This window comes from Paramacrobiotus metropolitanus, unplaced genomic scaffold (genome assembly GCF_019649055.1).
Source record: "Paramacrobiotus metropolitanus isolate TYO unplaced genomic scaffold, Prichtersi_v1.0 Parri_scaffold0000026, whole genome shotgun sequence".
Taxonomy (NCBI): Eukaryota; Metazoa; Tardigrada; class Eutardigrada; order Parachela; family Macrobiotidae; genus Paramacrobiotus; species Paramacrobiotus metropolitanus.
This window is the reverse complement of record NW_026570246.1, coordinates 456,236-483,592: the sequence shown is the minus strand read 5'-3', so window position 1 is coordinate 483,592 and position 27,357 is coordinate 456,236. Positions and strand designations below refer to the sequence as shown.

Here is a 27,357-nt window from a genome sequence, read left to right as displayed (position 1 = left end):
AATCCATACAAAACTGCACTTACTACCCGACAACCGGCATTTTAAGTGGTCTGCCGTACGAGTGTGTAGCGCAGCCGGAAAGGCAACATAGACGGGGTGTACAACAACAGGGCCAGCACTAAAACAGGACACCCATTGAAACCCAGCATTTTCCAAATTGGAATTATTCGAGTTTCACAGATGCCGATTGCCGACTGTGTATGTAGCTGCCTTTACGACCGTGAATGTCGGTATGCTCAAATTAAAACGAGTATTCTGAGCGGATGCCATTGCATTTCGCTATGCTTCTTAAAAATTCAACGAATTTAATAAAATGCCTGGATATCGATGCCAGAATCGCCTTAAATTAATTCAACACGACTATTGAATTACAGTGCCATATTGTTGTCATATAATGCATAGAATTACATTATTCGTCTTAAATTTAAATGGTGCATTCGCTGCATTGGAACCAGAAAAGTTAATGTTGGACCATTGTTGGTTAACGCAGCAAGAAGTGATCGCGAGGCGGGTGGACTCGGTCAACCAGTGTCCAGCCGAGAAAAACTATTAGGGCGTGAACCGGCGTGTTGATGGGGTGTACATCCCGACGCTGGAGATAAATTCTGTTGTTGATTGCGGCATTACGCGGGAGTGTTTAGTACAAAAAATTATCTCACACATCCACAGCTGCAACTTGAATTCGATGGCGCGCTGTATTTCGTAGTGCTTTGATAGCAATTCGTTCTTCCCCTCCATTCCCCTCTATTTTCCGTTGAGGAGGTAGTGTTACCAAGGGCGACGGGGTCGGTTGTATCGATGACCTGTGTTCCGGTGCTATATATATGTAGTGTTTTCATACAGTGAAACTGTTTCTAATGAATCCAATGAAACCGAAATAATTATGAAACTGTTTCGAAAGCATCGGTTGCAATTGTCGGAAGTTGTTGTTGCCGTAGACTGCGTTAACCAGCGCAGTACCGGGTGGCTGAACAAAATGGCCGTCTGTTTTTTCATGGTGCGCTGGATCCGTCCAACACTGAATTGACGTTTTCCTAGTTTCACTCGATAGAGCAATGCTTTTAACATAAAAAAGTTAAGTTAAATCAAAATTTCCATAAGGCTGAAATTTTTTATGAACTGTTTTGTAAAACTGGCTGGGTTTGGATGATGTCCTGGAAGCGAAAATCTGAAATTATCCGTTTCTAAATTAAAAATTCTTGCTATTTAACTAACGACATTAATGTAGCTTATTTTACTATTTCTGGTAGAGAGGTTGTTTCTCTTTTTTTACTGTAAGGAATTGCAGTATTCTAGCAACCTTTGCTTGGCCAGTGCGCTGAAGAACAGACACTTTGCACGAGTAATTCTCGTGAAACAGGCAAACAAAGTTTTTGAGAGCAAATTTCTAACCAACGTTCTAAAAGCTTCCCCGATTTAATTTTGTTTCTGAAAGGGTAATGTGTAAGCTACATATTAAAGTTAAATCTGCATTTTTCTGTGCTACCTGTCATGCAGCCGAAAATTGTAACCGAAAATACTCGAAAATACCAAATAAAAAACCGGCATTTTTCGAAAAAGTCACAGTGTGTCATGACTGCATAACTCGTTCAGAGTATGCAGCATGACCACAACTTTTTTTCTATTGAAAGTAAACGTATTTTACTAAATGAGACAGTTAAAAATATTCAAAAGGGCCGTAAGAGGAAGAAATGGCACAAGATTTTATGTTTTGCGAGCTGGGGACGAAAAATTTTGCAGACAGTTTTATTTGGCATCATTGCAAACGAAGACGGCTTAATTTTTTCAAAAACTTTGTTTTCTGGTTTTGTGTCTTATAAAATTCTCTATCAAATGAGCCTAAACAGTTTACGGTGCGACAAAGGGTCTGCGAAAAACAAACGAAAACAGGAGACGGCCATTTTGTTCAGCCACCCGGTATTTACGATTAATTTAATTTGCTGTGCTTATACGGTACTCAGTGCTGCCAATTCTACAGTTATTCGTAGTAAGTTGAACAGCGGCAATCGTATCGCGGTTGTACTCAAATGTTTTATTAACAAATTAATTTACGGTAACCGTATTCTGTGTGTGTGTGTGTGTGTGTACAGATATAAATATTGTGTGTTTGTAAAATTTGACAAGGAAGGTACCGTACCGTGTAAACGGTACCGGAAGGTACCGTTTACAAACACACAATAGTTTCTTTAGTCAGTTTTATGCACTTTATTGGTCAAATCATACTTGGGGACAAAGTAAAGAAAGAAACATGCAAACTACAACAAGAAAATCTCATTTAATTTATCCAGCCCTTCCATCGTGCCAAGCACTGACGCCGCGTTACCCCGCTGAATCCCTATCGACAAGCGCTGTCTTAAAAATTCATGCGAGCGTGTTTCGCCAGTTTGCTGCTGAAGTCTCTTCCCCAGTTCTTTGATAAATGCGATTGCTGACGGTCCCCATGGACCCATGGTTTCAAAGGCAATTGGAACGAATAGGTAACGGCCAGCTAGGTAAATATAGAGTCTGGATTTCTTATCCTCAGCTTGCACGGCGGCCGCTCCCACTGTGGTCGAAGTTGCTTTGACATGTGACGGCGCAACCGTGTCTACACATGTCACGTCCCATGCGAGACACAGCCCGCGTTTCCATGCAAATGTCGTGCAACCGTCCGGGCGGCGTTCCGTAGTGTGAGAGGTTCCACGCGGCTCCAGTTTTGCGGGCACACCAGCGGACACACATCCTCGGCAGATGATGCTGTTAAGCCCGCCGTGGCGCGGGTGCCTTCCGGCGGAGAAAACACATGACAGCCCGTGGCGACCGTAACCATCCACGGGTTTGAGACATTTGACGCAGTCGTGAGGTTCACAGATCGTGGCGCCGAGGCGGAGACCAACGCTGATCTTCAATTCGTCGTCGCCCAGCAGGTTACCAATGTGAGCGGATGGCAGGGCGTTCAACCAGATCCCGGCTTCAGGTCTGGACTGAGCAAGCAGGCGCGCTGTATTTATCTCGTCACCCTGAAACACCTCGAGCAGGGAGGAGGGAAACGTTGCATAATGGCAAGTCCCAAGCCTTTTGCGACTTCCGGTATGCTAACTCTGGAATCTCAGGCTGGCGGGCTTTCAGTTTCCATGACTCCACTGCACCAGAAACATCGACAACACCGTGGTCAGGCAGTAATGAAGAGAGCAAGCCGGATACGGAATGAATCGGAGCCAAGAAGGCTGGTAAGGATAATTCTTCCGACCGACGAATGCCAATTCCACCTCTGCTAACCGGGAGGGTTGCCTGACGCCAAGGCGGGTAGTCGTTGTGGTTGGTTCGTACGTTTGACAAATTCTGGAAACAATCGCGCATCGTTTCATCCAGCTGGTATAGCAGGGCGGGATATTTCCATGCATTACAGCACCGCAACATATAAATAATTTTCGGGGCGCCGAGACAGTTCTTCAGGAACAGTGCAGTGCTTGGTGGCTGCAGTTGGCAGTTGGAGTTCGCACACCACCTTCAAGGTGCTGGCTTTCGACGAGTAAGGGCCAATTGCTTCATCTAAAACAGGCGCGCCAAGCAGGGACAGGGTAGACGCCGACAAAATGCGCAATCGCGGGAAACGGTCAATGAATTCCGCTGTGACATTTCGCTGCGAATCAAGTGTTCCACCAAAAACAAACAGTTCACATTTGGCTTCATTGACCTGCAGTCCGATAGCACGAGCGCGTTCAGTTATCCGGCTGAAACATTCCGCCACTATCGCCGGAGCTCCGCCCATGGTCCCGTCATCCAAGAACCATGCGTTGAGTTCGGTGTTCAACGAGGATACCAGTGGGTGCAGTGCGAGGCTGAACAGCAGCGGGCCTAGTGGGTCGCCCTGTTGGACACCGGATTCCGACGATAATGTCAGGTCGTCCACGTAGAGGGTTGAGTGCTGGCCGTAGGCGGCGGTGAGAAAATCGCTGTACTCTGGAAAGCGCTCTTTCGCTGCGGTCAGAACGGCTTCGCGAGACAAGGTGTTAAAGGCGTTTTTGAAATCCACCTTGAGAACAACCTTGGTCGTGTCGCAAGTGGATTCGAGAAATTTCCTGGTCGCGTGAACAATCGCTTCTGCTCCACCGCGCACGTTCACTCCCAATTGTTGCGGAGACAAAATGGCTGCTGAACGGTCTTTTAGTCGGGCGCAAATTATCTTAGCTGTCAACCGGCGGAGGGTCATCCCAATCGCGATGGGGCGCAACCCGACTTCCTTCTTTCTTAAGGCGATCAGTTTGCCACCGAAAAATGCAGGGCGTATTTCAGCGGGAATGTTTCCGTCGACGGCGATGTTCATGATGGTCGCCAGAGTCGCACAGGGGGCGGAGGGGCGTGGGCTTGGCTCCGACCATATCCGCAGGTATCTGTCAATTAGTCAGTAATTAAGCATTCGTTACCCTGGACTCAATTTCTCGCGCCTTGTATACTGTAATTTTATCGTACGTATGCATTAATGCGTTTAGTATGCACAACGCCGTGAAATTCGCAATATAGAATAAGACGACGAATAATGCTGAAATAAAAAAGTAAAAGCCGTCCATGGATGACAATGCGTCCTGCTTGCACCTTTTCGGGCAGACTTCCGATCTCACAATCAGGAGCATTTGGTCTATACAAGAGCTCGAGCCTCTATCATACGACTGTTTTCTTTTGATCATACTGCATTTTCAAAAGATTTTCTTATTTTAACGAATTTGCAGTTACTGCTAGATAATTATAAAAGCAAGATTCGACACGGCTAAAAGTGGCCTGTTCATTCATTAAACATTACGTAGTTTTATGGGCCACACTTGTCCGATACAGCCTGGCCTCAAACGGGTGTACAATAATATATCTATATTTGCAATATGTATGGAGACGAGCAACGCTCACAGAAATACATTCAAATGAAAGATTTGTCCCAGTTAGCACGAGAAGGGACCGTACATAGCACACTCATGGCATTCCCACGCATTATTTCCAAACTGAAACGCTGAAACAAAAAACAAGTAGAGCGGCTCTCGCCCGTCCTTAAAAACAACTTCTTTCCAATCTTCTATAACGTAACAATGCCGGTCTCGCACCAAGTGCCAAAAGTCTCACATGCAAAGGGAACAAAATTGCAGCGATCAGTAAGCGACTTGTATTTTCCAATCTTCTCCCGGCAAGCCAGTTCGGCAGCGGCGCCAGCACAATTTGAAGTTGCATCAATGTATGAATCACACATCGTGTCGCTGCACGTCACGTCCCACACTAACGGCTGTCCGCGGTACCATTTCCAACGTGTGGCTGCGTCCGGTCGTTTTCCGTTCTCTCGCAGAAAGCCCACCGGCTCCGGATACGACTCGATTCCGGCATTGCAGAGGGCCCGCAGTATGATGTCGTTTATACCGTTATGGCGCCCTCTTCACTTCCTTACAAGCCCAAAGCCCGTTTTCTGCTACATCTTTTCCACATCTGGTACACGAATGGCCCTCAACAAGTTTAGCACCCAACCATAGGCCAACGAAAATGCGAAATGTTTTGGTCTCCACGAATTTCGCCTTTCCGGAATAGCCAAGCCCCTGCGTATTTAGTGCTGACTGCCCTCAAGCGTGCTTCCTCCTGTTTATTGTCACCAATGTTACTCCACAATGTATCGACATCCTTCTGAATAACGGCGTTATCCCATACACATTGATGGACACGGGCCAGGTCCAGAGGCAGCTCTTCACAACCGGGCTCCAGTTTCCAAGATTCACACGCATCATTGACCAACTGCTCGCTACTGCCATTAAAGATCTGGGATGTCAGCTGACGAGTTGCAAACATGGAAGCCAAAAAGGCTGAAGGAGCCAATGCTTTCGCTCGTCGCACACCCAAACCACCTTTGGCAACAGGGAGTATAGCCTGCGTGTATACACGCCCGTCCAGTTTGGTGTTAGTGATCTCTTCGAGGGCTTCTTTGACGTGCTTGTCGAATTCATCCAGAAGCTCCGACACTTTCCAACAAAGGCTACAGCGCAGCGTACACATAAGCTTCGGGATGGACAGGCAGTTCCGCAGGAGGTAGAATCCATGATGGGCGTTTAGCAATTGCACGCGCTCTATAAAAATTTTCAACGAAGCAATTTTCTGTTGCAATAAGTGGGTTATGGCCTCGTCAGTTAATGGTGCACCAAGAAATGTTACCGTTTCAGGCTGCAAAACAATCGCACCGGGAGCAATTGAATGCAGCCTGTTCCTGGCCACCTCGCGTTCTTGAGCAGTTCCACCAATCAGGAGCATTTCGCACTTCGCTGAGTTCAACTGCAGTCCGGCGGCACTGCTGGCGGCGATGATTGTCGTCAGGTCATCTGCCACTTCTTCCACCGTACCTCCCAGTGCACCGTCGTCCAGGAAAAACACCCGCAGTTTCGAGGACAAGCTAATGCAGAATAGTAGTGCAACGAGGCAATAAAGCAATGGCCCCATAGGATCACCCTGCTGGATCCCCGTGGCGGAAGACAAATCTTCATCACTGCCATTGCAAGATAAGATAGATGGCGCTCCATACGCACTCAAAACAAACGGATAATATTCGGGAAAGTGCTCTAATACAGACTGCAACATAACATTACGGCGGACGGTGTTAAAAGCATTTCTGTAATCAATTTTAAAAAGAACCCGTAGGCCATGGTGCTCATCATTTATAAAACTCCGAACGGCGTGCACAGCTGCTTCCGCTCCACCGCGTGTGCCACATCCAACTTGAGTAGGAGTAAATAATTCCTTCGCTTTCTTACCACATCGCTTCGTGACAATCTTGGCAGCAAGTCTTCGTAAAACGTTACCACAGCAATAGGCCGAACACCGCCATCTTTCTTAGACAAGGCAATCAGGTTCGCGCCAAACAAAACTGGTCGCAGCTCCTCCGGCACCTTGCCAGCCACAATAAAATTCATTACCTTACACAGTGCAGAACAAAGTTGAGATTCGACAGCATCCTTGCAACTCAGCATATCCTTGAGGTGTTGTGGACGGAGACCATCCAACCCTCCCGCGGATCCGCTTGGAAAGCTTAAAAACAGCACTGATAACTTCCGCAGCCGTGATGGGCGCGAACGTGGGCACGTCACTGTCTGCGGGAACAGGAAAACTCGTATCCACTGGTGCGTCAGGGTGTTTCGAACGGAGAACCGATAAAACTTTGGCATCGATAATAAGCACACTTTCTTCGGACGCCAATCGAGCAACAGCTTTATGCACAGAGCATTCGTTGATGCATGAATCCACCATTCGGCGTAAATGTTCTGCATCATCAGTCGCGCGGTGCCCGCCGCGGGGGTTTTGTGGTCGGGGTGCCACTAAGGGGCCGAACTCCACTTTCGAAATCCCGTAGCTGCCGTCGAAAGCGCCCGGTTAGAGATTCCTTCTTCTTCGATGCAGCATCCCCATCTGTCGCCAAACATTGAGAGGCGAAAGTAACAAGGAGGTCCAATTAGAAACGGTGGGTTCCTTCACACACTGCTCGACAGCTCTTGCAAAGGTTTCAGCTGCTTGCGGACGAGCTGCTCGAGGAATACCTTTATTAATCCTTCCAAATCTCCTAGCGCTCTTCAGTACATTTATGAGGCTTTCTGTAGTAGGCCGGGATACTGGTTGAATACTGGTAGCCTGAGATGGGGGAGCGGAAGGACTGGCTGTCACTTGCACCAGAGTGGATGACAGGGTTTTAGGGCAGACATTCCTGTGTGTTCCCCATCCACGCAGTTCCTTACCACATCCCGAACACAGAAACGATTGAGTGGGCATAAGCGAGCTGTAAGTAAAGGTATAAGGGCAGAAACAAACTCTACAGAACAGACAACATCAGGCCTTGAGCGAGGAAACGACATACCCACATTACTTGGGGTTCATTTAGCATTCCCCCCAAGTAACTCCGTTGAAAGCCCGAAAACAACACAAGAGATGGAGGAGATCCATCATGTAATTGGCATTGTGGAATTGGGATTTCAAAAGTGAAAAATGTTAATAATCCACGAAAACTACGATTTTACATTTCATGGTTTGCACTTTGCAGTTTCAAGATTTACAAATCTGGGTTTACGGTTTTGAATATAATGTTTTAACTACAAATGTCGTTGCATAGCTCTAACTTACTGTACGAGGGCATTTAGGTGCTGTGAACATACCCTTCACGATTAGGGTGCGACGAACACCCGGCTGCTCTGCAGCTCGCAACGCTACTGGCATCACGGTCGGAATTTTAAAATTAAATCCAAGTTTAAAACGCACAGCATCCAGTACGAGTACTCGCACATATTTGTTTATTTCCAGTATCTTGTTGTTTTAGATTTGTTGTAGTGATGTTTGTTTTCTTTTTTTACTAATTATTCTGATTTGCTACGTGTACTAAATCCAACTGTCCACAAATATCAGCTATGGATCTAGTCGCCAGAGCTTGTTATAATGCTGTTATGGACGCTGCAGTCAAGTCATGTCAGGAGGGAATTTCTGTTCTGAGACTTAAAATTGAAGCACCATGATCTTTTAAAATGTGGTTTGAAGAAACGATAATTTTTTGTGGACCGTAATTTGTCGAAACAGACGGTGAAAATACTTGCATACAACATTTTTGCCAAAATAAAATTTTCTGTAAAGTTAGTTCCCGGGTGTTCATCGCACCCTAATCGTGAAGGGTATGTTCACAGCACCCAAATGTCCTCGTAAGAAATCTATATGGTATATATCTATATAGTATATACATATCCAGATTCAGATCAGATCTATATTGCAACGAATGGGATACACCAGAGCCGGTAAACCAGAAAAGACTGACCCAAACCAATATTATATTCTGAAAGCCCGTAGTCGAAAACCCGGCCAGATAGTATTCATTTCTTTCTTGACCTCTTCCGCTTCGAGCGCCAAAGCGGAAGAGTTTTGACTACAATGTAGGACTAAATGGTCGCATAGCCCCATACCCAGCATTCTGTACGCAAACGGTGCAGTGCACTTGTACGAAACGGATATTTTGAACTCAGTCGTACAGTGCACTGCGCTGCATTCGTACTGAATGTGGAGATGTTGGGTATGCGACCATTTTGTCCTAAGCTGTACCTTCACCAAATGCAACTAAATTATTATTATAATAATTATCATCGTGGTATGTTTAACCAGGCAATGTTGCCACGTAAATCAACTAAAATACAGTTAACTCTGCTCTACTGATAAAATTATCAAATGAATTTAATTAGCAGACCATTATTACGGCAAGAACAACTACGTACGTAACGTTGTCATCAAGGACAATTTCTGCACGAGTGCCGGCCGAGCAGCTATCGCTACAATATCACTAGTCACGACCATGATTGTCTGTTCAATCAGTGATCGAACTACCGCCACTGTTTGTTACCAGAGCCCGTTAGGTTAGGGAGTAACCGAATTGTCTTAACCCTCCAGTAACAAGACTAGGTCAGTAAGTGACTGAACTATGTCCAGCGCAAACGTTCTGGGAGTTTGTAGATTAGCACGTGGAAGACAGGGGTAAGTTCGCTTCGGGGATTCAAAATAAATTATTCGTAGATCTAAAAGCCAGAATGAATGTCTTCGAGTACTCAAAAACAATAAACCGAATTTTCTACCAAATCTGCGTTTTCCTGCTGTTTGGCGACATAGATTTTAAAAATAAACCTATGGAACTATTGGAATAGATCGGCCGTGGACCACAAGAAACGCAGAGGCAAAGCAGAAGCTGTTTCTTGAAGCTACCGGTACTGCCCAGAGCACAGAACCCGTCAACCGAACGAATGACCGAGCTGACACTACCGTCCAGTTCACAGAGCCCGTTAGGTCTACGAATGACCGAGCTACCGGTCCGTGCACAGAGCCCGTTAGGTGAGAGGGTGACCGAGCTACCACTAGAGTCCAGTTCACAGAGCCCGTTATTTGAACGGGTGACCGAGCTGACACTACTGTTCAGTGCCCAAAACCCGTTAGGTCAACTATCCCGATAGGTACTATCCAGTGCACAGAGCCAGTTAGGTGAGAGGGTGACCGAGCTACCACTAGAGTCCAGTTCACAGAGCCCGTTATTTGAACGGGTGACCAAGCTACCACTACTATCCAGTGCACAGAATCCGTTAGGTCAACTATCCCGTTAGGTACTATTGAGTGCACAGAGCCCGTTAGGTGAGCGGGTGACCGAGCTACCACTACTATACAGTTCACAGAGCCCGTTATTTGAACGGGTGACTGACTTGCCACTACTATCCAGTGCACCGAACCCGTTAGGTCAACTATCCCGTTAGGTATTATTGACCCAGCTACCACTACTGCCGAGTTCTCAGAACCCCCGTTAGTTGAACGAGTGACCCAGCTACCACTACTGTCGAGTTCTCAGAACTCGTTAGTTGAACGAGTGACCGAGCTACCACTACTTTCCAGTTCACAAAGCCCGTTAGGTGAGCGGGTGACCGAGCTACCACTACTGTCGCACTTGCACTATTTCAGATTTAGTACCTTATAGATAGTGAGATTTCGGGTTTCTTTTCGGGTAGAGGATATAACAAAAATTATCTGTACAGCCAAAGGGAATGTTTCCGACCTTGAGAGAATCATGAAGTTATTTTTATACAAAATCCGTGCTTTTGCCTTATTGTGATGTACCTATCGATCATTTTTCCACAAAATAAAGATGTATACCGATAAAGATTCATTCAAAATTAAATAAAGTGGCCGTGGTCCGTGGACCACAAGAAACGCGGAGGCGAAGCCGAGGCTGTTTCTTGTACTATATAATATACCGCCCTTTGTAAAATTGCATGTGCGTAATGTATGGTTTCATTTGAGAAGTCGGTTTAGAACTTTAAACGTATACCTGTACACTCCGCGGTGTAATACAAAGTCCAATGTATGATTTTTTTATGAGAAAATACACAAAGTTTTCGAAAAGCAGTGTCACGTTTGTTTTTTAAAATTGTTTTCTTGAACAACAACGGAAGATGATCCGAAAACGAGAGCCGAACAAATTAAACTGCTTCAGAATATTTAGGTAGTAGTGCTGATCAGACCTGGCTAAACATTTGGCAGATGTTTTTGCTGAAGTAGGGCACAACGCTCTCTTGCGCGCCCGTGAAAGATAACGCGAATTAGTCACCACAACATTCTCAAGCCGAAAGCTAACGGCTGCGCTCATTGGTCCGCTACGTGATCCACAGATGAATTACAAAACGCAGCTTCGAAGCTGCGTTTTCTATTTCACATACACATTCACCTCCGATGTTGTGCATAGCCAACCGAGCTTTACACAGTGGTCACCGGAACCCGTAACATATAGTAAATATTAAAGCATTCTAATTCCTAATTTGCTAATAAAATGTGGTCAGGTATTAATCCGCATTAATAATTTAGCCTCACTTAGATTGAAAAGTTGTTACTAGTTGTTGTTACCAGACTATTAGTGATTGTTAATTTAGTAGTTACGATTAGTAATTAAAGTAATTATTATTAGTGATTACAATTATCAATGCACATTTGTAATGTGGTGTAGGTGGCGTTACTGTAATTAAGTCTAATTACATTAATTAATAACGCGTATTAATTAGCTAAGTTACATTGGGTAAATGGATACATTCATTTCTTCAGTTGAGTTGTAAATTATTGCATTATAAATTAATGACACCTCAAGCATGCGGATTAAAACGCGCCTGCGGTCCTGCTGTACAATTCGTTTGTGTATACGCAGCACGATTCATTTAACAGTCAGTGCTTGCGTTTTCTGTGGTGATCCACTGCTTATTACTGGTCCAACGCATTTGTATTTTTTGCGTGTGTGTCATCCATCGGTGACGCATTCTGCTTTCACATTTTATTTCGCGATATCTTTCTTGATAAGATTAGCTAGGATTGATCGGGCCTAGTATGCGCTTTCCTAAACCGCAGCAATCTATGAATAGATCATAGAACAACATGATTGAGTATTATTCAAATGTGTTTTTTCCTGCGAAAATAGCATTTACACTGAGATTCTTCACCAATCGCAACAAAAAATTAAACATCAATAGATTAGGAATTCACAATCACAATGAATCATCCACAATTTACGCCCTAAGACAACAAAAACATTGTACCGCCGAACTAATCAAGGCATTCGTGAATAAGCACTACACGCGGCAATCTTACAGGCCAACGGCATATTATACGAATAATAAGCAGTAAGTAGCACCCGTAACCGATGCGGATCGAAACCGGAAAAAATTTAATCTTTCTGCTTGGTAAATTTCCAGATTGTGGTATGAAGGGGTGTTTGGTCAGCGTGGACGACTGGGGAATGAAATCCCAACTAGAAAAGTCACAAGCTACAAGCTGAATTACAACGATTTCACCCCACCAATAACGGAGGCTAGCAAACTGATATTAAGGAAAACTGTTTCCTCAGGGGGTATTCAGCCTTCAACCTAAACACTTCTAACGAAAAATAGTTCTATACTATTGTGCTGCAGACATATTACTATAAATCAGTGCGGAACATTTCCACAAGGAAGTTAAATTTGAGCACCCGCAATACGGTACAAGAGCACAAAGTATATAAAGGCAGCATGCTAAATATTTATCGTAAAAAAACCCGTCAGGATGAATGATAAATTAATAAAAGATGCATCCTCTACCGAGCGCAAATAAAATCTACTAACCGTATTAATCGCATTTGGATAATTCTGCGTTTCGAAGCAGAGTGCGGAATGTCGATCCAAAATTTCACCACATTTTCCAGAAAGGTAGTTCCCGGTATACATCAGTACACCTGGCTGCGTTGTAAGAATTTCCATGCTTATTCCAGTTTTCGGGTGAAAAATTCTGCAACACACAGTCATATCTTTGATATTTCTACAGACAACCGGAATATATTTAGCAGCAAACCACTACATAAAAAATGCATGCTCCAATTAAGATATCGTGACAATCACCACACACGTTTGGCCGCATCTAATGCATTCACGCATACAGTACTTACTCAAATCCTGTATAATTATATCGCAGCTTACTTAATAAATACAAGCTTGTCCGGTAATTTCTGCCGGTTCAATACAGCGCAATACACAAATTTGCGTGTTACACCAAACGTAGTGTAGTGGCAATCGCTATAGCGCATACTTCGCGCTAAATATGTGCTATCTGTACCTTTACGACAGAAATTACCGGACAAGCTTGTACAAGGACACTTTGCTGCATGTGTTGGCGCTGTGCGTGGAACATCAGGCAAGCAAAAATAATTATCATAGCCCTTGTCCGGAGTGGCTGGAATGACATCCCCAAGACGCCGCCCCTCACGAAAGTCGCAGAACTTTTCGACCGGAACAATTATGCCCGTTGGGATGGGACTATCGTTTATTAAGAGATACGACTGAGCAGCAATGCTGACGACGTGATCGTAAATATTTTGTTCATCCTAAAATGCAACAGAGCATCATTTGGAATTCGATGCAGCAGTTGACTGTGTTTATTGGGCTCAGTATACGGAAGGTGACTGCTCGGAATTAATTCACGTAATTTCTAGCAAGTCCTGCCAATAAAGTTAAAAAATTTACGTAGATCTGCGTGCGATGCTGTAAATATCGTAATTCCTTTGCTTCTGAATTTCACGCACCTGTCCTCCAAGGTTCAAATAAGCATGATTCGATGTGCTGGCAATTGTCATCTCCTCCGCTAAATACCTGATGTTGATAATAACCTCATCTTCATTGTTCAGCCGGTATTCCACCACACAGCCTTCGGTGCTGGAAAGGCTACCGTGTCGGAAGCGAACACCAACACCATAACTGTCTTCGATCAATTCAGCATGCCAGATAACCTATCAAGTATTTATTGAATTAATTATTTCAAATTAATTTCGACTAATCGTGTATCCAACAGACGGGAAATAACTTATTCAGTAAAGCTATCGAAAAAATAAATTCACCTTGTCGAATCCAATCAAACCCTGTACAGCATCATACACCTTCATAGGCTCGATTTTTCCCGCAACGCGCCTCATGAGCGTTCCTACGTGTTGATCATCATTAACGTAGTCTGAAAGAACGAAACCCAAATCGTGAATAATGCTGGATAAGTCGCCTAAAAAAGGCAGTTCGATATAAACCAAATACGAAATTTAATTCACCCACCTTGCAAATACTCTTTAATTTGCAGAGTACCAAAATAAAATTAGATTAATACCAGCTTGACTAAAACTTGTTCTGATCTAGCGCGTAAAATGTACTGATCTAGCGCACTTTGTACATGCCACATGGATTCTACAACTAGCACTCTACCTTGCAAAGCTCTGAATCCGCGAACAACGTCGACAAACATGCCATTTGCAGCAAGGACTTTCAATCCAACAATTCTCGCACCATAATCAATTAAAGACATTTGACTTCCACGGCTGTTTCGGATTGTGTATTGGTGAACGTTCTGAGAAAAATTAAGTTGTCCAAAAGTCGTTTTTGTCCAAGGCCTGTATTTAGGAAAACTGATAAAAATTAACAGAATTACAATAATCCTGCCTGCACAGCAGCTGCAAACGGCTTGACCTACGGGGTTAGTGGCACTAGTGGCTCTGGATCTTTCGCCTGTTTCTTTCGCTGTATCTCCTTAAATTCAGCGTTGTTTACCACGCGCTCGTCTTTTCCAACGGCATGAGACGACATCATGCCACTCAACGGCAAACTCGATGATCCCTCTGCACTTTTTTTTCCTTCCGGCACACGAGACATCTAATCAGACGGGGTCGTGTTGCAAAACACATACAGCACGATAACTTGTAAGGCAGAAAAACTACATACGTACCTGTTTATAAATGGTCAGATTTGGATACCTCTGCCAATCCTTACGGGCTTTTAATACTTCTGCTTTTTTAAAATATTGCGACTTCTGAGCCTGATCAGTTGTAAACCCATGTGGATTTACATTCTTGTCCAAAACTGCTCGGCGACATTTATGGTCGTCTTTCAAACTGTAAGAAAAACCGAAGTTACAAAACAGTACTTAATCATATCCTTCTCATGACTTCAGCCACGATGAGCGAACTCTTAAACTGCCTGAATTACAAATGCAGTCGGTTCCCAATTAAAATTGCAATAATAACAGTATTTCACGCATTAAGAAATCGAAAAATAGCGCTCAACTAAAATACTGGTGTCCTGCAGAGCGCAGCTGCTACTGATTGATTGTGATTTGTGACTTTAAATAAGGAATTACACCGTTTGAATAAATTAGTTTTCAAAATAATTAATTTTTGCATTGCGCAGCTTACCAATTATCCACATCTGCCAAGAATTCGGAACTGAATTCACGAGGTGAAGCAAAGAGCACGCGACGGTGGTAATTCGATATCGTATAACCATTAACGTCCTTAGTGTCGGCTTCGACATCAGTCCAGGCGTGGATTTTCCCTTTGTCAGGCTTGCCATGTTTCACACATAAGTCTTTGACTTTTTGCTCTCTCCCTAAAGAACATGCACTGTTCATTACTAACAGCTTTTTCAGCGCACACAGCGTAACAATTAAAGCTGTCTAAAAAAATTCTGGAGTTTATTTCCGGTTCCGTTTGGTCCACGGTTTACTTACAAAAGTCCAGTTCTGATTTTGGAACTTTAATCTCCAAGAAATGGTCGCAGAACGGTGTGGAGGGAGAAGCGGAGGCCATTTTCGTCGCACAAACAAAACTTGACAACGATTATCAGTATTATCGATAAAACACGGCGGTCAATGCATGGAAAAATTAATCAGTATGGAAAAATTTTCGAATCCACAGTACAAAATCTCTGGAAATCCGCAAGAACACCGTCCATAAATTCGAACAACCTAGCACCTGTTGCTTTCAGATTTCTCGTACATCTTGCCTTCGTTCGACGGCACCGTAGAAGCGCCACGCCAGTCACTAGAGTCCTTTTCTCAATGACTTGCCGGAATCCAAGTAAACGCCACCCGGTGATCTACTGCTTTTTGTACGACAGCGCGTCATACGCCGCTATCGTCCTGCTTATTTTTTGTTAGATTTGGGAGTACATCCTGGACCGCGGACCATTAGCCACAAAACCTTTTGTTCGGATATTTGGCATTATTTATGTTTATTCTTGTTTTACTCGTAGCCGCCGACGTAGCGCCGACATAGCGCTTTTTGGTTAGAGATGGAGCGTTTATGGGCGTTATGGCTGGAGCGTTTTTGGAGCGTTTATGGGCGTTATAGCTGTTGTGGTATGGTAGTACACGGCTACGTTTACAGAAATGAGAAATCTGTTGGATGTATTGAAGAACTTCCGATTTTTCCCCTCCCAACATTTGTTATTTTCAATTGTTGTGATTGTGATGGCATTTTCTACTATTTGACTTGCTCCCTGCCGCGAAATCCGTCTGGATAGTCAAAATGGTCGCACACTGCAGCTGCGGATTCGATTTTGCTGTGATTATAAACTCTTGGCTGACAGGGATGTAGCGACATTTAAATCTCTTTCTACAGGTACTGTGGCAAACCGAAAACTAAATACATTTTTGTGTTTCTTTTTGTTGTGTTTGTTCTTTTCTTGTTAAAAGTAACTGCGAACTACAGAATTTAAGGAACTGTGAGCTACATTCCCTACTAGTAGCGCATATGCTGAGCTGTACTGAAATATGTATTGCTTTGAATTTTAATTTATTTTATGATGTCTTTGTTTGGAATTTAAGAATGTTAGGTTGACGAATTTGCTGACGAATACAAGAATGACCCAAAATATTAATGGCATTCTTCATCGAATATTGGCAGGTTGGGTTAGAATATGTTTTTGCAAGTCGATTTATCTGCTAGCAGCTAAAGAAGCAGTTTGTTTGGGTTCCTGATGTACTAGTAACATTCAGGACATTATGTATGTATGCAAGCATTTTTCCTGCCAGTTAGGAGTGACACCCCGTTCACAAACTGCGTATTTTGGATGAATTGATCATTTCGGAGCGTCGAGAAGAAGATAAATGGATAGTGTTGGATGCCATATTGTCGATTGACGGACATCTGTGATATTAATTTGATCCCGGAAAAGATAGCGTGCCATATCAGTCGTATTTCCGGTCAGCCACTGTGTTTTCGGTTCTCTAGCACAGCCGCTCTGGAGTCTTTCATTTCCTTGTTGGATGGATACTTCAGATTTACGCATAAATTTTATTATGATGTGTGCCGAGCCCTTTGTAATCCTAGTTTACAGGTATGGCAATCATACTCTACTTGTGTCAACATATGTCGGCGTCTACTTATCGTAGAACTTTTATTTGATTTTATTATTCAGGTTTTTGTGTAAGGGAGCACAGCAAGTGCGGCGAGGTTGTTTAAAGATCTCCGACAGGGAGAGCGTGGGCATTGCAGTGAATCTATATAGAATCAGCACTAAAATGGCTGGCAGTGCAGACATAAATGCACCTGCCCAACTCGGCCATGCCGATCCGCTTCTATGGAATTCTGTCGAACCGCTGAGTTTCGTAAGCGTATGTTTCCCGCTGGACAATGTCCTGCAGTTTCTGCAGCAGAAAAGTGCCCTGATATCGTTACGGAATATGTTAGATATTACTAAACAGATTGCTAAAACACTATGGTGGTTGGATGAACAGAAAGCAGGGTCCGGGCCTATTCCGGCGAAGAATGTTTTCGTTGCGGATTATCTAAGCGAATCCGTGAAAGTTGTCGTTGGACCAATCGGGTTGGGCAGTGAATCAGTACACTGGGTTGGCTTGGATTCGAAGGGCGATGCAGATGATGCGTGGGAGACCTTGTCTCACTCAGATCGGAGAAATTTAGGCTACGAGACATTGTTGTGGGAATTGCTGACCTTTGGGCTGGTACCGTTATTGGAAATATGTGGCGAAGTAGCCGAATCGTTGTGCAGGTAGGAGCAATCTTGTCATAAAGTAAGACTATGCAGTTTATTTTTTATCCGTTTTTTTACCTTAGTTTGTCATTTTTTTGCTTTAAAAATGGGTAGTTAGCACGTTTTAAAAACACCGATTGTTCCATTTTGTAAATCTGAATATCCGTGTTTTTGACTGTCAGGAATGGATATCGGCTGGAAAAGCCCTCAGTCTGCCCAGAATATGTGTACTGAATAATGGAACGCTGCTGGCACAATGATCCCTTGCAGCGACCGGCTGTTGTTGTGAAATAAATAAAGTAAGTACTCCATCTTTTATATGACGAAAGCAAGCCGCTTAACTCCGATGGGACAATTGAAATCGAAATAAAATAAGCTAGAGTTCCTGCTTCGGGTCACCGGAAATGTCTGAAACACAGAATGCAGGCAGCGGATGTAAATTTGAGCAATTACATTGGAGAAAGAGAAACAAACGGCAGGCCATATGATCCTTGGCTTATAGAAGAAACCGCGATGAACGTCTTTGATTGACTTGGAGAAGGTCGATATGGAGAAGGAAGTGAGCAGTTAAAGGTAAATAAATGACTTTGATGACTTGATACTGCAGTATTTTTCTCCACTTTTGGGAAAATTGTTGGTGTATAATTCTGTTTTGTGCTTCGTTGTTGAAAACGCAATTTGCGCACTGTAGAAGTTTTCCGTGGCGAATTTCAAACCGTGATCTTTGTCGTTTATTTCAGGCGCTGTATAGCGTATACTGATCCTTTGAGCGATGATGAGCCACACGTAGTGGCCGTAAAACAACTGAAGCAGATTATAGATGAACGAACGTTCAGTCGGATAATGGATGAAATGCGGGATGAGAAGAACATGAAGAAATCGCTGCAGCATGAAAATATCATGGAAACCGTGGGAATGGTGCTCGATCCGGTGCGTTTGCTGGTGATGGAATTCGTTCAGAATAGAGCTCTGAGCTTATATCCGTAATCACCAGGGCGGTTTATCTCCGACTCATTTGCTACAATTTGCAACGGATGTTGCCAGCGGCATGGCTTATCTGCAGGTAATACTCGAAAGGGGGATGGTAAACAAAATCAGAGCTCGAGTCATGTAGAAAAATTATGACGTGTGGTTGCCATTGGTTAATTATTTGATAAATTTTGCACAGCAAAGACATTGCATCGGGATCTTGCCGCGCGGAATATCTTGGTTACCGCGGAACAACGAGAGAAAATTAGCGATTTCGGGTTGGCTCGCTTTTTGGATACCGGTGGTTATTATTTAACACGTTTTTGGCCGGAACATCCCATTGGCATGGTATGCCCCGGAAGTGATAGATCGTTATAAATATTCGTCCAAAAGTGATTCGTTGTCATTTGGAGTTCTTTGCTGGGAAATGTTCACGTTTTGCCGCACCGCCTTATTTGTGTGGTTTTATCGGACATTTTTTTATCTGTTAGAGCAGGACTGGTTTTGGTAGCGCTTATTTGACAGCTGCTGTCTCAGGAATTTGATCTCATTTTCTCAATGAGTTTTCAGCATATTATTGTTTTCTTTGCTGTGTTGGACATTTGAAGATTTTGGAAAATTGCAGTTTTAATTGTGAAGCTGGCGGTATTATTTAATGGTTTCGAAATACTTCGCGCTGCTGACTTCAGTGACTTGAGCCAGCTGATGGTGAGGTTCAATGTTTCCTAATTGCGGGAACAAGAACTGCTGTCCAAATATCCAGATTGCTTGTTAATATCAGTGGTCAATAATGTCCATAACTCTGGGCGGGTATTTCCGTATTGAGTTGTTGAATTTAGTGTTCTATGGACAAAATTCTGGAGCGACACTGGCTAAAAGTGCTAAGGAAGTACAGAGTTGCACGTCGTGCGTTTATGATAATCATCAAGCGGTTGTAGTTGTTAGTCGAATAATCGAATTTATAATTTTATTTGTAATTTTATTTGCACCGAGCGCGAAGCGCGAGGTGCTGCAATTAACTGATCGTCAAGAGCATAAATTTGTCTGACGCCACGAAGAGCGTACGTAACACTTTTCCAATTCCACAATCCCAATACCATTTCCCAGTGGTGTTGGCGCTCGCGCTCGTGCAATAATGTGGTTCGCAACCACCGCTAGTTATTAAACTTAGTGAAAGCTTTACACAAAAACGCAGATTTCTAGCTATGAGACCACAGGAGAGATGCGTCTGCGGATTACTACCAGCTACTCGTACGTATACATATATACAGGGTGGGGGCAGTTGCATAAAAAATTTAAATTTATTTCTGTAACTAGTTTTGATATTCACTTTGAACTTTACTTGTGCAACTTTTTACTGCGGAGTGCGGACTATTTTGAAAGTTATTGAGTGAACCAAAAGGTGTTCCCTGTGGGTAAGCAAAAGAATCTTGTCCTATCCATGCTCGTGGTAAATTCGAAAAAAGATCTGTCGCCCATAGACTAGTATGTTAAAGAGAACTATCCGAAGAAAGTGGTTGCCTAGAGCACTGATCGCTTCGGTCACGATATCTGCATTAGAAAGGAAGCTAGGAAGGCACTATCAAAAAACTACGTTATCGCTTGTCATTTATCAGACGACTGAAATTTTCCAAAAATTATTGATTGAACACGATAATTTCGTGGTAAGCAGCGCGTTTTTTTCGGGAAAATCCAAAGTAATACTTCGATTCCCGTTGGCTGCTCTTCAGCTTTTAGCAATAAAACTCTATTAAGGAAGTTTCTCTATACCAAGAGCTACCATGCTGAAATAACATAAAAATTTTAGAGCTTAATGGTAGCGGTTGAGGAATTTTTGTCACTGCCCACACTTGGCTGGACCACCGTGTAAATGCAGTGTCACTGCCCGACTGTCGGCCAGTGATTACGTGTTGCACATAAACACATCGCAATGTTGGTGACAGTAAAGTTATGTAAAAGATTTTATATACAATACATCTTTTAACTTAAACTGTTATAATAAATGTAATGAAGTTTTAAGGAATCAGTTTGGTATTACTTTTAAATGTTAATATTTAGTAATTAGCAGATGACCATTGTTAACGGCACGGTTAACTTCACTGGGTTTGTTATATTGCATTGCCAATTAAACTTGACCACAACGCTGCTCGATCTTAACCATCGTATAAGACGTGACCAATGCCAGGAATCGTGCCTACCGAACCAGTGGCCGATATAATAATTTTTGGTTTGTTAAAATGTTAGAATGGTAATAACATTTCCCTATTTCTTCCCGAACATATATGCACAAGTCCAAGGTCGGCGATGCTTCACCGATTGGTGTTGACGTCCGAATTTCTTTGTGCCAAATTTTTCTGTAATTTAAGCAAGAATGTAGCCCACTGAAGCGAGGATTTTGCCCAGATGTAGGATGTAAATGTTTCAAAAGCGTCCGAGTTCCCGTCATGGGGATACTCTAGAACGAACATGGGGATACTCTAGAACGAAGCACCGGAACACGTTGATCGCACCGATCGCGATTAATTCCCGAATTTGTAATGGTGATCGCGATTAAATCCCGAATCTCATCCCCGAATCTTCATCACGGGAATGAGAATGGACGAGGCCACAATTGCGAGGCTGAAGCTAGACGCACCCCAGTATTTCCGGTACAATCTTGCAAGATGGGGACTGCTGTGCCGGGCCGACCGGTAGGAATGCAGCTGACCGTCGACACACTCCATCGATCAGGTAAATCCAGATAATGCACAGCCAGCGTGACGAAAATCTGTAACGCAAAAGGACCACCAATACAAATACTGTAATCTCATTAGCCACCGAGTGAGTGATTAGCGGCACAAAGACGATTACAGTACATTTCAGATAACAGTTACAATGATCAGCACATCAGTATTGATATGCTCTAGAAGTACGGAAGATGCACTACACCTATCGTACCAGATGACCATCCAAATTCAGTAGATAAAGTGGGAAAAAAAGAACATGAATCATTTCTTATGCCTAATCCGCAGACTACCAGCAAAACACTTTACCAGAAATTCAACTACGTGCACGAATAATATTTGGATGATGATAATTGTGACTTCCGGTAGGTTCACACACTTATATTTTCGCTACCAGAAGACACGATCGAGAGCTCTCCATAACGTATGTTCTTATTAACAATTGCAATTCACACAACATTCCAGCAAAGACTAATTTCTCGCACAAAAAACGGATGACCACTCTTCCGTTTTAACATGGCAAGTTAGAAAACAGAAAACAACGCCGACGTCCTAATACGGCGTTTGCAATTGCAATACCAAACAACCAATTAGTGATCTCGGACGTAAGAAACAGGCGTGTACTTGTATCCAGTTAGTACATTAAATGCGCACATTATACATGGAATGTTAATAATTATAGATAGAAGTATTGATATGTTAACGTTGCTTTACCACTATTAGCTTGATGGCACTGACAATGAGGGCCTTCATTCTGTGGGGATCCTGCAACGAACGCCTGAATTCCTGCCACAGGAATCTTTCTAATACCATGACCGCTAGCGCTCTGTAGATTGTGGTCCACACTCCACACTTGCCTTATTTGGTAAACCAGTTTTATTGATTTGATCAGAGGACCTCAAAAGATTTGCACTTCACAGGCTTCAATAAGTAATTAAATTGGTTAAGTAATTAAACTTAACAAACAATAAGTACTGTAAATGATAGCTGCATGGTGATAGCTGCAAGCTCAGTCATTCATACTCGTACTGCACATAAGAATGATAACAAAACTAAAATGGCATAACATGTACATGTACTCTCAATGACCAGTTGAAACAATTACTGTACAAATATAGTACTAGCATAATCAATAACACAAAAGGATATCAGACATTCTTTTGTATTACTGAGCACTCGTATGATCTCCTATGGATTTGGTATTGGTAGTGCCAGGGCAGCTGTTTGTATGATTAATGTGCTTTCTTTAGGAGCGTCTTCGTTACAAGCTAGTTGCAATTGTCGAATGACTCCAGTGAAATCCTCTTCTGACGAACGCCCAAATTTCCACCTGTGTACGAATCTCATTAGAAAATGCGCTCAGCAAACGTACAATTTCCGTCTGACGCGGTAGGCATTGCCTTTTGCATTATTGCTAATAGCGCATAATCACTTTGTCTGCAGGTCGTCTACGGTATATTACGCGTACACATCCGACTTCCCATGATCTACTGTTGCACTTACAGATAAAGGGACAACTTCAATAATGGCCAAACGGTATGTTGGGTTTTCAGGCAGCTGGGCGAAAGACAATCCAACCAGCTGACAAGACGCGTCACACTGGGCTTGTCCAGTTCGGGGCAGAATGATTGGAACATGAATAGCATCGACTTTTCGAAGTCATCTGGAGCGGAATTGGCAAAACTATAGTGCCAACGAGATACAAGTATTGTGAACGGATTCCTGTCAGAATCTAGTTCATAGCCGGAGCAGTTCCAGATGCAAGTGCATGGGTCCGCTTCCACAGTATCTCCTTCTACGTCAGAAGTTAAAAACAAAGTGCGGTATTTTATAGATCGGTCGCTGTTGAAAGATGAGTTTTTCAATAAGATGTTGGCACAAACGCTCCTGTACTCTGGTACGGGCAAACAGTATATCGTCATCCCAGTGTGACCGTTGTCGTCAATTTTTTTAACTTCGAGGTGGATATGCGGGTTAGGGAATTTCAGAAATTCTCCATACAAGAGCTCCGAATTATCGGTTACCACTAGCCAATCAAGTCTGACTTCCATTATGCGCAGAAGATCCACGAGGCAAGATAAACATTTTTTCCAGTTTCCGGATAGATATATAACTTTTGTATCGGACGTAACGCAGTGCGCAATCAAATGAGAAAAAAGAAATGCATTTTCTGGATCTTCTCGTCGGTGTTTAGCATACAGATCCAATGAGTCTATAATTTCACGAATCCCGCTATAGCGAGTTGGCAAGATAACGGACCGGCATCTGTGCCAGCATGAGAGGTCGAAGAAGTTTGTGCATACCCTTATAAAACAATAACAGCGTTATGTTACGGTACCAACTCCAACCTAGTCCTTACACTTACACTTACATTAGATCAGTGCCGCAATACAAATATTAATACACTTACCTTTTGAGGTAGCTTTGAGCGTACGCATCGAGGTAAGAAAATATCATCACCTGGATATCCCAAGGTAAGTCAAAAAGTGACTGAGCGGAACCATCTTCGCAATCTGCAAATATGCAGTAAAAGATCAAGATGTGAAGCTTGAAGCTTCCATTATCCATACATTCTGCCAAGTTTGATACTGGATTAAACGAAAACGGAAGACCTGCCAATTGACAACTATATCTGTACTCGTCAAGAGCGAGGTTTATACTACCTGGGCATGGGTTACCCTCGGACTTAGTGATGGTTAAATTTTAAAACAGTGGTAGTACGATGTACAGAATGATATAGTGTTTACGATTAAAATAATAGTAAAAGTTAATACTACTTACGTGTTATTGCTACGGAAATAGTACGACGGGTACGAGTACATACTAGTGCATCTATGTACGTACGTATCGTTAGTATAAGCGTTATTACAAAATTAATTAAAGAAAAAAATTAGAAAATTATAAGAATTTGCAATAATAATTTAATTTACGAAAGTGCAATGCGCCCGGAAAACTTCATAGCGCGCAATTAATTCGCGCAATTAATTAAGTGCTATGCGCCCGGAAAACTTAATAGCGCGCAATTAATTTGCTGCGTCCCAGAAAATCGTGTTTGCCGCTACATAGCAGCAACTTCGGGTACATGCGTTAAAACTTTCGCTTTCGCACACTCCGAAACACTTTTTTGCACTGTTTTATGACATATGTTTGCACTGTTTTATGTTTTGCTCTGTAGCCAAACGATTTGCATACAATGGGATGAAAACCGTTTGTGCGCACCTCCAGTTAGGGAGTTATCGGTGAAATAAAACTGAGAAGTTCAAATGCACAGATAATGACAGATGTGTACCAAAAATCTCATTACAGACCGATCCTCTTCAAATTCTACACGAAGTACACATTCCCTAACCGGATGTTGTGCGCACTTAGGATTTTCACGCCGACAGTGTATACTAATCATTTGGCTATAGAATCCATAAAATAATGCAGAAAAAGTCTTTTGGAGTGCGCGAAAGAGAAAGTGGATGTTGTCGAAATTCGAAAATTAGTTATGTTGACTAGAAGATCTGTAGTAAATTCTTTTCACATTTGTGACGTGCACGTAGCGGTTGACCATGAGATGTTAAAGACACCCGTTGTCGAAATTGCAAACTTTAGAGGTTTGTAACCGTTTGTTGAGCGAAACTGTCGAAACCGAAACTACTAAGCATGTGCTACTTAAACTACGAAAAGTTTGTGAACCTCTGCAACCCCCAAACGATTACATCATTACAGTAAGAAAAACAGAGTTTTGCGGACGAATTTCCGGGCGCATAGAAACGACCTTTAATTTATGTATAATAATATAGTAATTTAATTTTTAAATGATTATTTAATATTAAATAATTAATAATTATTAAGTAATTCAGTTTTTCATGAATATTTAATATCAAATAATTGTATAAAAAAGTAAAAAAACTGAATTACTATGTTATTTTACATAAATTAAATTTTATTGCAAATTTTTATGAAGACTAAAGAGTACAGGGTGAAGTAAGTACTTACATGATCTAATAGTTGGTTTGAGCAAACTATACAAATCATTACTTTTTGTGAGCGATGCTCGTCTCTGTACATATTGCACATAAAGTCCAAGCATGCAAATCATTTAATATTAATTTGCTTCTACGCAAAACTTATGTTTCTACATACGTACTTTTCGCTTCACCAACGGTCGCTGCCGTAGAAACCAAACTAATTAATTGTTCATAGGTTGTCGCTTTCACCATTTGGTCGACTTTTGTAATGAACGCAGCCGTGTCGGATAATACATAATATGCAAACTCAGGATCGTTTGTAGTTGTATGGTATCTCCATTTTATCACTGTGATGGTATTTATGTCACAAGATACAAATACAGTGCCCGTTGTTCTACGCCAAAAGTACGGAAATTCTGGAATCTTGATTGCTGTTTTTATCAAAAACATGGGATCTGGATAATCTGCACAAGGCTTGAAATTCAGCTGTACTTCACTATATTCTTCGGCAGTAAGATAAGTATATTCCGGAAAATGAGTGACTGCGTGCGACCGAACGCGCCTTGTAGTGTCATCTGGTCCATCAATCAGGTAACAGGACTTTCCCGAGAGAAGTTCGACTTTTACTAGCGATCCGTATTCCATGTTTCCATATAACCAGTGACAGCACAGGACGCCTTTTAGGATGCGCGCAGGCTGCCACGATTCAGGCTGATTCTCTTCCAAACTTATGAGTACCTCAATGTCATTAGCGCTGCTTAAGTCTCTGTCGTCGTAGTCTGGAACAGACCCATCTGGCCACACTGGATCCGAACCAGATAGCGCCTCGCAACAAAGAGTTCTTCGTAGTCGACTGAATGGAACGAGAAGAGAATTTTCACAAGAACCAGTTTTGACCAGTAAACCGCTTTCGTGAACCCCACAGACGCGTCCACGCAACACAACATTATCGGCTTCAGCTAACACATCCACTGTCCATAGTGACCAATCGTCGGTATATATAAACTTATGAATCGGGAATGTCACAAAGTTCTCCATACTTATATATTGTGATCAACCAAACAAAGCTAATGATTTGAGACCTGCTTGGGCAGCTACAATATTATGATATTGTCACATATATTATTGTGCTAAACAGTTAACATTGATGAATTCCAAGGAATAGCGATCGATAAGGACACCGTAAACCTCAAAATTCGTCGCCCGTTAGAAGGTAGCTGCTACGACACGTGCCCATCGGTCGGCTTGTTATTCCAAAATTAATACTACAAACCTACAAAGCCTACAAAGTAGTCCTACAAAGCCAACAGTAAGTACTGTAGTAGTAGCCCTACAAAGCCAACAGGGAAAGCCAAGCAAAGTTGTTTTTCGCATTTTGCAACGCTTATTTTAGTTTTTTGTTTTTCGCACCGCTTCTTAATCCTCAGTATGAGCCCAGTGCGGTATCTCCAGTTGGTGTTACCCAGTTTTGATCATGTGAAATTTCAAGAGTTTCCGTGGCCGTGGTAGTTTGTTAGTTGCAGTTCGAAAAGTGGTCGAAGAATTCAGACTAATACGTATATATTCAGAATTCCGAACTGGGATTTGGCGCACCGATACAGTTGCAGTCACGGCCGTCGGCGCTACAGTAGTACAGTAGTACTTATTATTTTACTGTTTACATTTTTCTCAGCTGCTGTTAGTTTTGTCATGAAAACCGAAAAGGTTTGCACCTTCTCCTTATATCAGCTAATGTGATAGGCCTGTACAAGTCTACGGGTTAAACCGTTAAATTGAAAAATAACTCAGCTTGCCGTGTTCCTTAACCGGATTTGGTTTTTTTGATTGGTAACTTTTTTTACGGTCTTACACATAAGCCGTCATGTCGAGATATTTGCTTTGTTTTTC

At 42.7% G+C, this 27,357-nt stretch overlaps 3 protein-coding genes and 1 long non-coding RNA gene across 15 annotated transcripts; 1 reads left to right on the top strand and 3 right to left on the bottom strand.

Annotated features, from left to right (window-relative positions):
- Positions 1–5,472: 5,472 nt before the first annotated feature.
- On the bottom strand, positions 5,473–8,084 carry LOC129587870 (uncharacterized). Its single transcript, XM_055481813.1, has 2 exons — positions 7,851–8,084; positions 5,473–7,768 (listed from the first exon to the last, which is right to left on the bottom strand). The coding sequence occupies exon 2, from the start codon at positions 6,577–6,579 to the stop codon at positions 5,473–5,475; it is 1,107 nt and encodes a 368-aa protein (XP_055337788.1). The 5' UTR covers positions 6,580–7,768; positions 7,851–8,084.
- A 3,831-nt stretch (positions 8,085–11,915) lies between these two features.
- Positions 11,916–15,850, bottom strand: LOC129587819 (galactose mutarotase-like). 5 transcript variants are annotated; one of them, XM_055481746.1, is made up of 10 exons: positions 15,556–15,850; positions 15,242–15,434; positions 14,776–14,941; positions 14,524–14,702; positions 14,259–14,458; positions 13,907–14,016; positions 13,595–13,798; positions 13,170–13,396; positions 12,642–12,804; positions 11,916–12,292 (listed from the first exon to the last, which is right to left on the bottom strand). In XM_055481746.1, exons 1-10 carry the CDS (start codon positions 15,632–15,634, stop codon positions 12,209–12,211), a joined length of 1,605 nt encoding a protein of 534 aa, XP_055337721.1. In that variant the 5' UTR covers positions 15,635–15,850; the 3' UTR covers positions 11,916–12,208. The 5 variants fall into 5 exon arrangements, with proteins under 5 accessions (XP_055337721.1, XP_055337722.1, XP_055337723.1 ...); XM_055481747.1 differs by having other exon boundaries at positions 14,259–14,443; XM_055481748.1 differs by lacking the exon at positions 11,916–12,292 and having other exon boundaries at positions 12,657–12,804; positions 13,129–13,396.
- LOC129587821 (uncharacterized) lies at positions 15,844–19,597 on the top strand. Of its 6 annotated transcripts, none has more exons than XR_008690410.1 (6): positions 15,844–16,447; positions 16,865–17,165; positions 17,247–17,840; positions 18,005–18,395; positions 18,563–18,885; positions 18,991–19,597. It is a non-coding gene; the product is annotated as an uncharacterized LOC129587821 (long non-coding RNA). The 6 variants fall into 6 exon arrangements; XR_008690409.1 differs by having other exon boundaries at positions 16,861–17,165; XR_008690411.1 differs by having other exon boundaries at positions 15,845–17,165; positions 18,005–18,121; positions 18,203–18,395.
- Positions 19,598–20,906: 1,309 nt separating this feature from the next.
- Positions 20,907–26,748, bottom strand: LOC129587818 (uncharacterized). Of its 3 annotated transcripts, XR_008690407.1 has the most exons (5): positions 25,650–26,744; positions 23,925–24,027; positions 23,018–23,818; positions 22,229–22,844; positions 20,907–21,558 (listed from the first exon to the last, which is right to left on the bottom strand). XR_008690407.1 is itself a non-coding variant. In XM_055481745.1 (4 exons), the coding sequence occupies exons 1-4, from the start codon at positions 26,506–26,508 to the stop codon at positions 21,417–21,419; spliced, it is 1,905 nt and encodes a 634-aa protein (XP_055337720.1). In that variant the 5' UTR covers positions 26,509–26,748; the 3' UTR covers positions 20,907–21,416. The 3 variants fall into 3 exon arrangements, 2 of the variants coding, with proteins under 2 accessions (XP_055337720.1, XP_055337719.1); XM_055481745.1 differs by lacking the exon at positions 22,229–22,844 and having other exon boundaries at positions 25,650–26,748; XM_055481744.1 differs by lacking the exon at positions 20,907–21,558 and having other exon boundaries at positions 21,958–22,844.
- Positions 26,749–27,357: the final 609 nt, after the last annotated feature.

Bases quoted from the DNA above. Each gene is read 5' to 3' on its own strand.
- LOC129587870 (XM_055481813.1), bottom strand. From the start codon at position 6,579: ATGTTGCAGTCTGTATTAGAGCACTTTCCCGAATATTATCCGTTTGTT.
- LOC129587819 (XM_055481746.1), bottom strand. From the start codon at position 15,634: ATGGCCTCCGCTTCTCCCTCCACACCGTTCTGCGACCATTTCTTGGAG. The intron at 14,017-14,258 runs GTAGAGTGCTAG...TCGTTCTTTCAG, and splicing joins CGGATTCAGAGCTTTGCAAG to ACTACGTTAATGATGATCAA. The intron at 12,805-13,169 runs GTGTCCTTGTAC...TGTGTGTTGCAG, and splicing joins GCGCCAACACATGCAGCAAA to AATTTTTCACCCGAAAACTG.
- LOC129587818 (XM_055481745.1), bottom strand. From the start codon at position 26,508: ATGGAGAACTTTGTGACATTCCCGATTCATAAGTTTATATATACCGAC. The intron at 23,819-23,924 runs GTAAGTGTATTA...TTGTTTTATAAG, and splicing joins GCTCAAAGCTACCTCAAAAG to GGTATGCACAAACTTCTTCG. The intron at 21,559-23,017 runs GTAAGTGCAACA...TTTGCGTTACAG, and splicing joins TTGAAGTTGTCCCTTTATCT to ATTTTCGTCACGCTGGCTGT.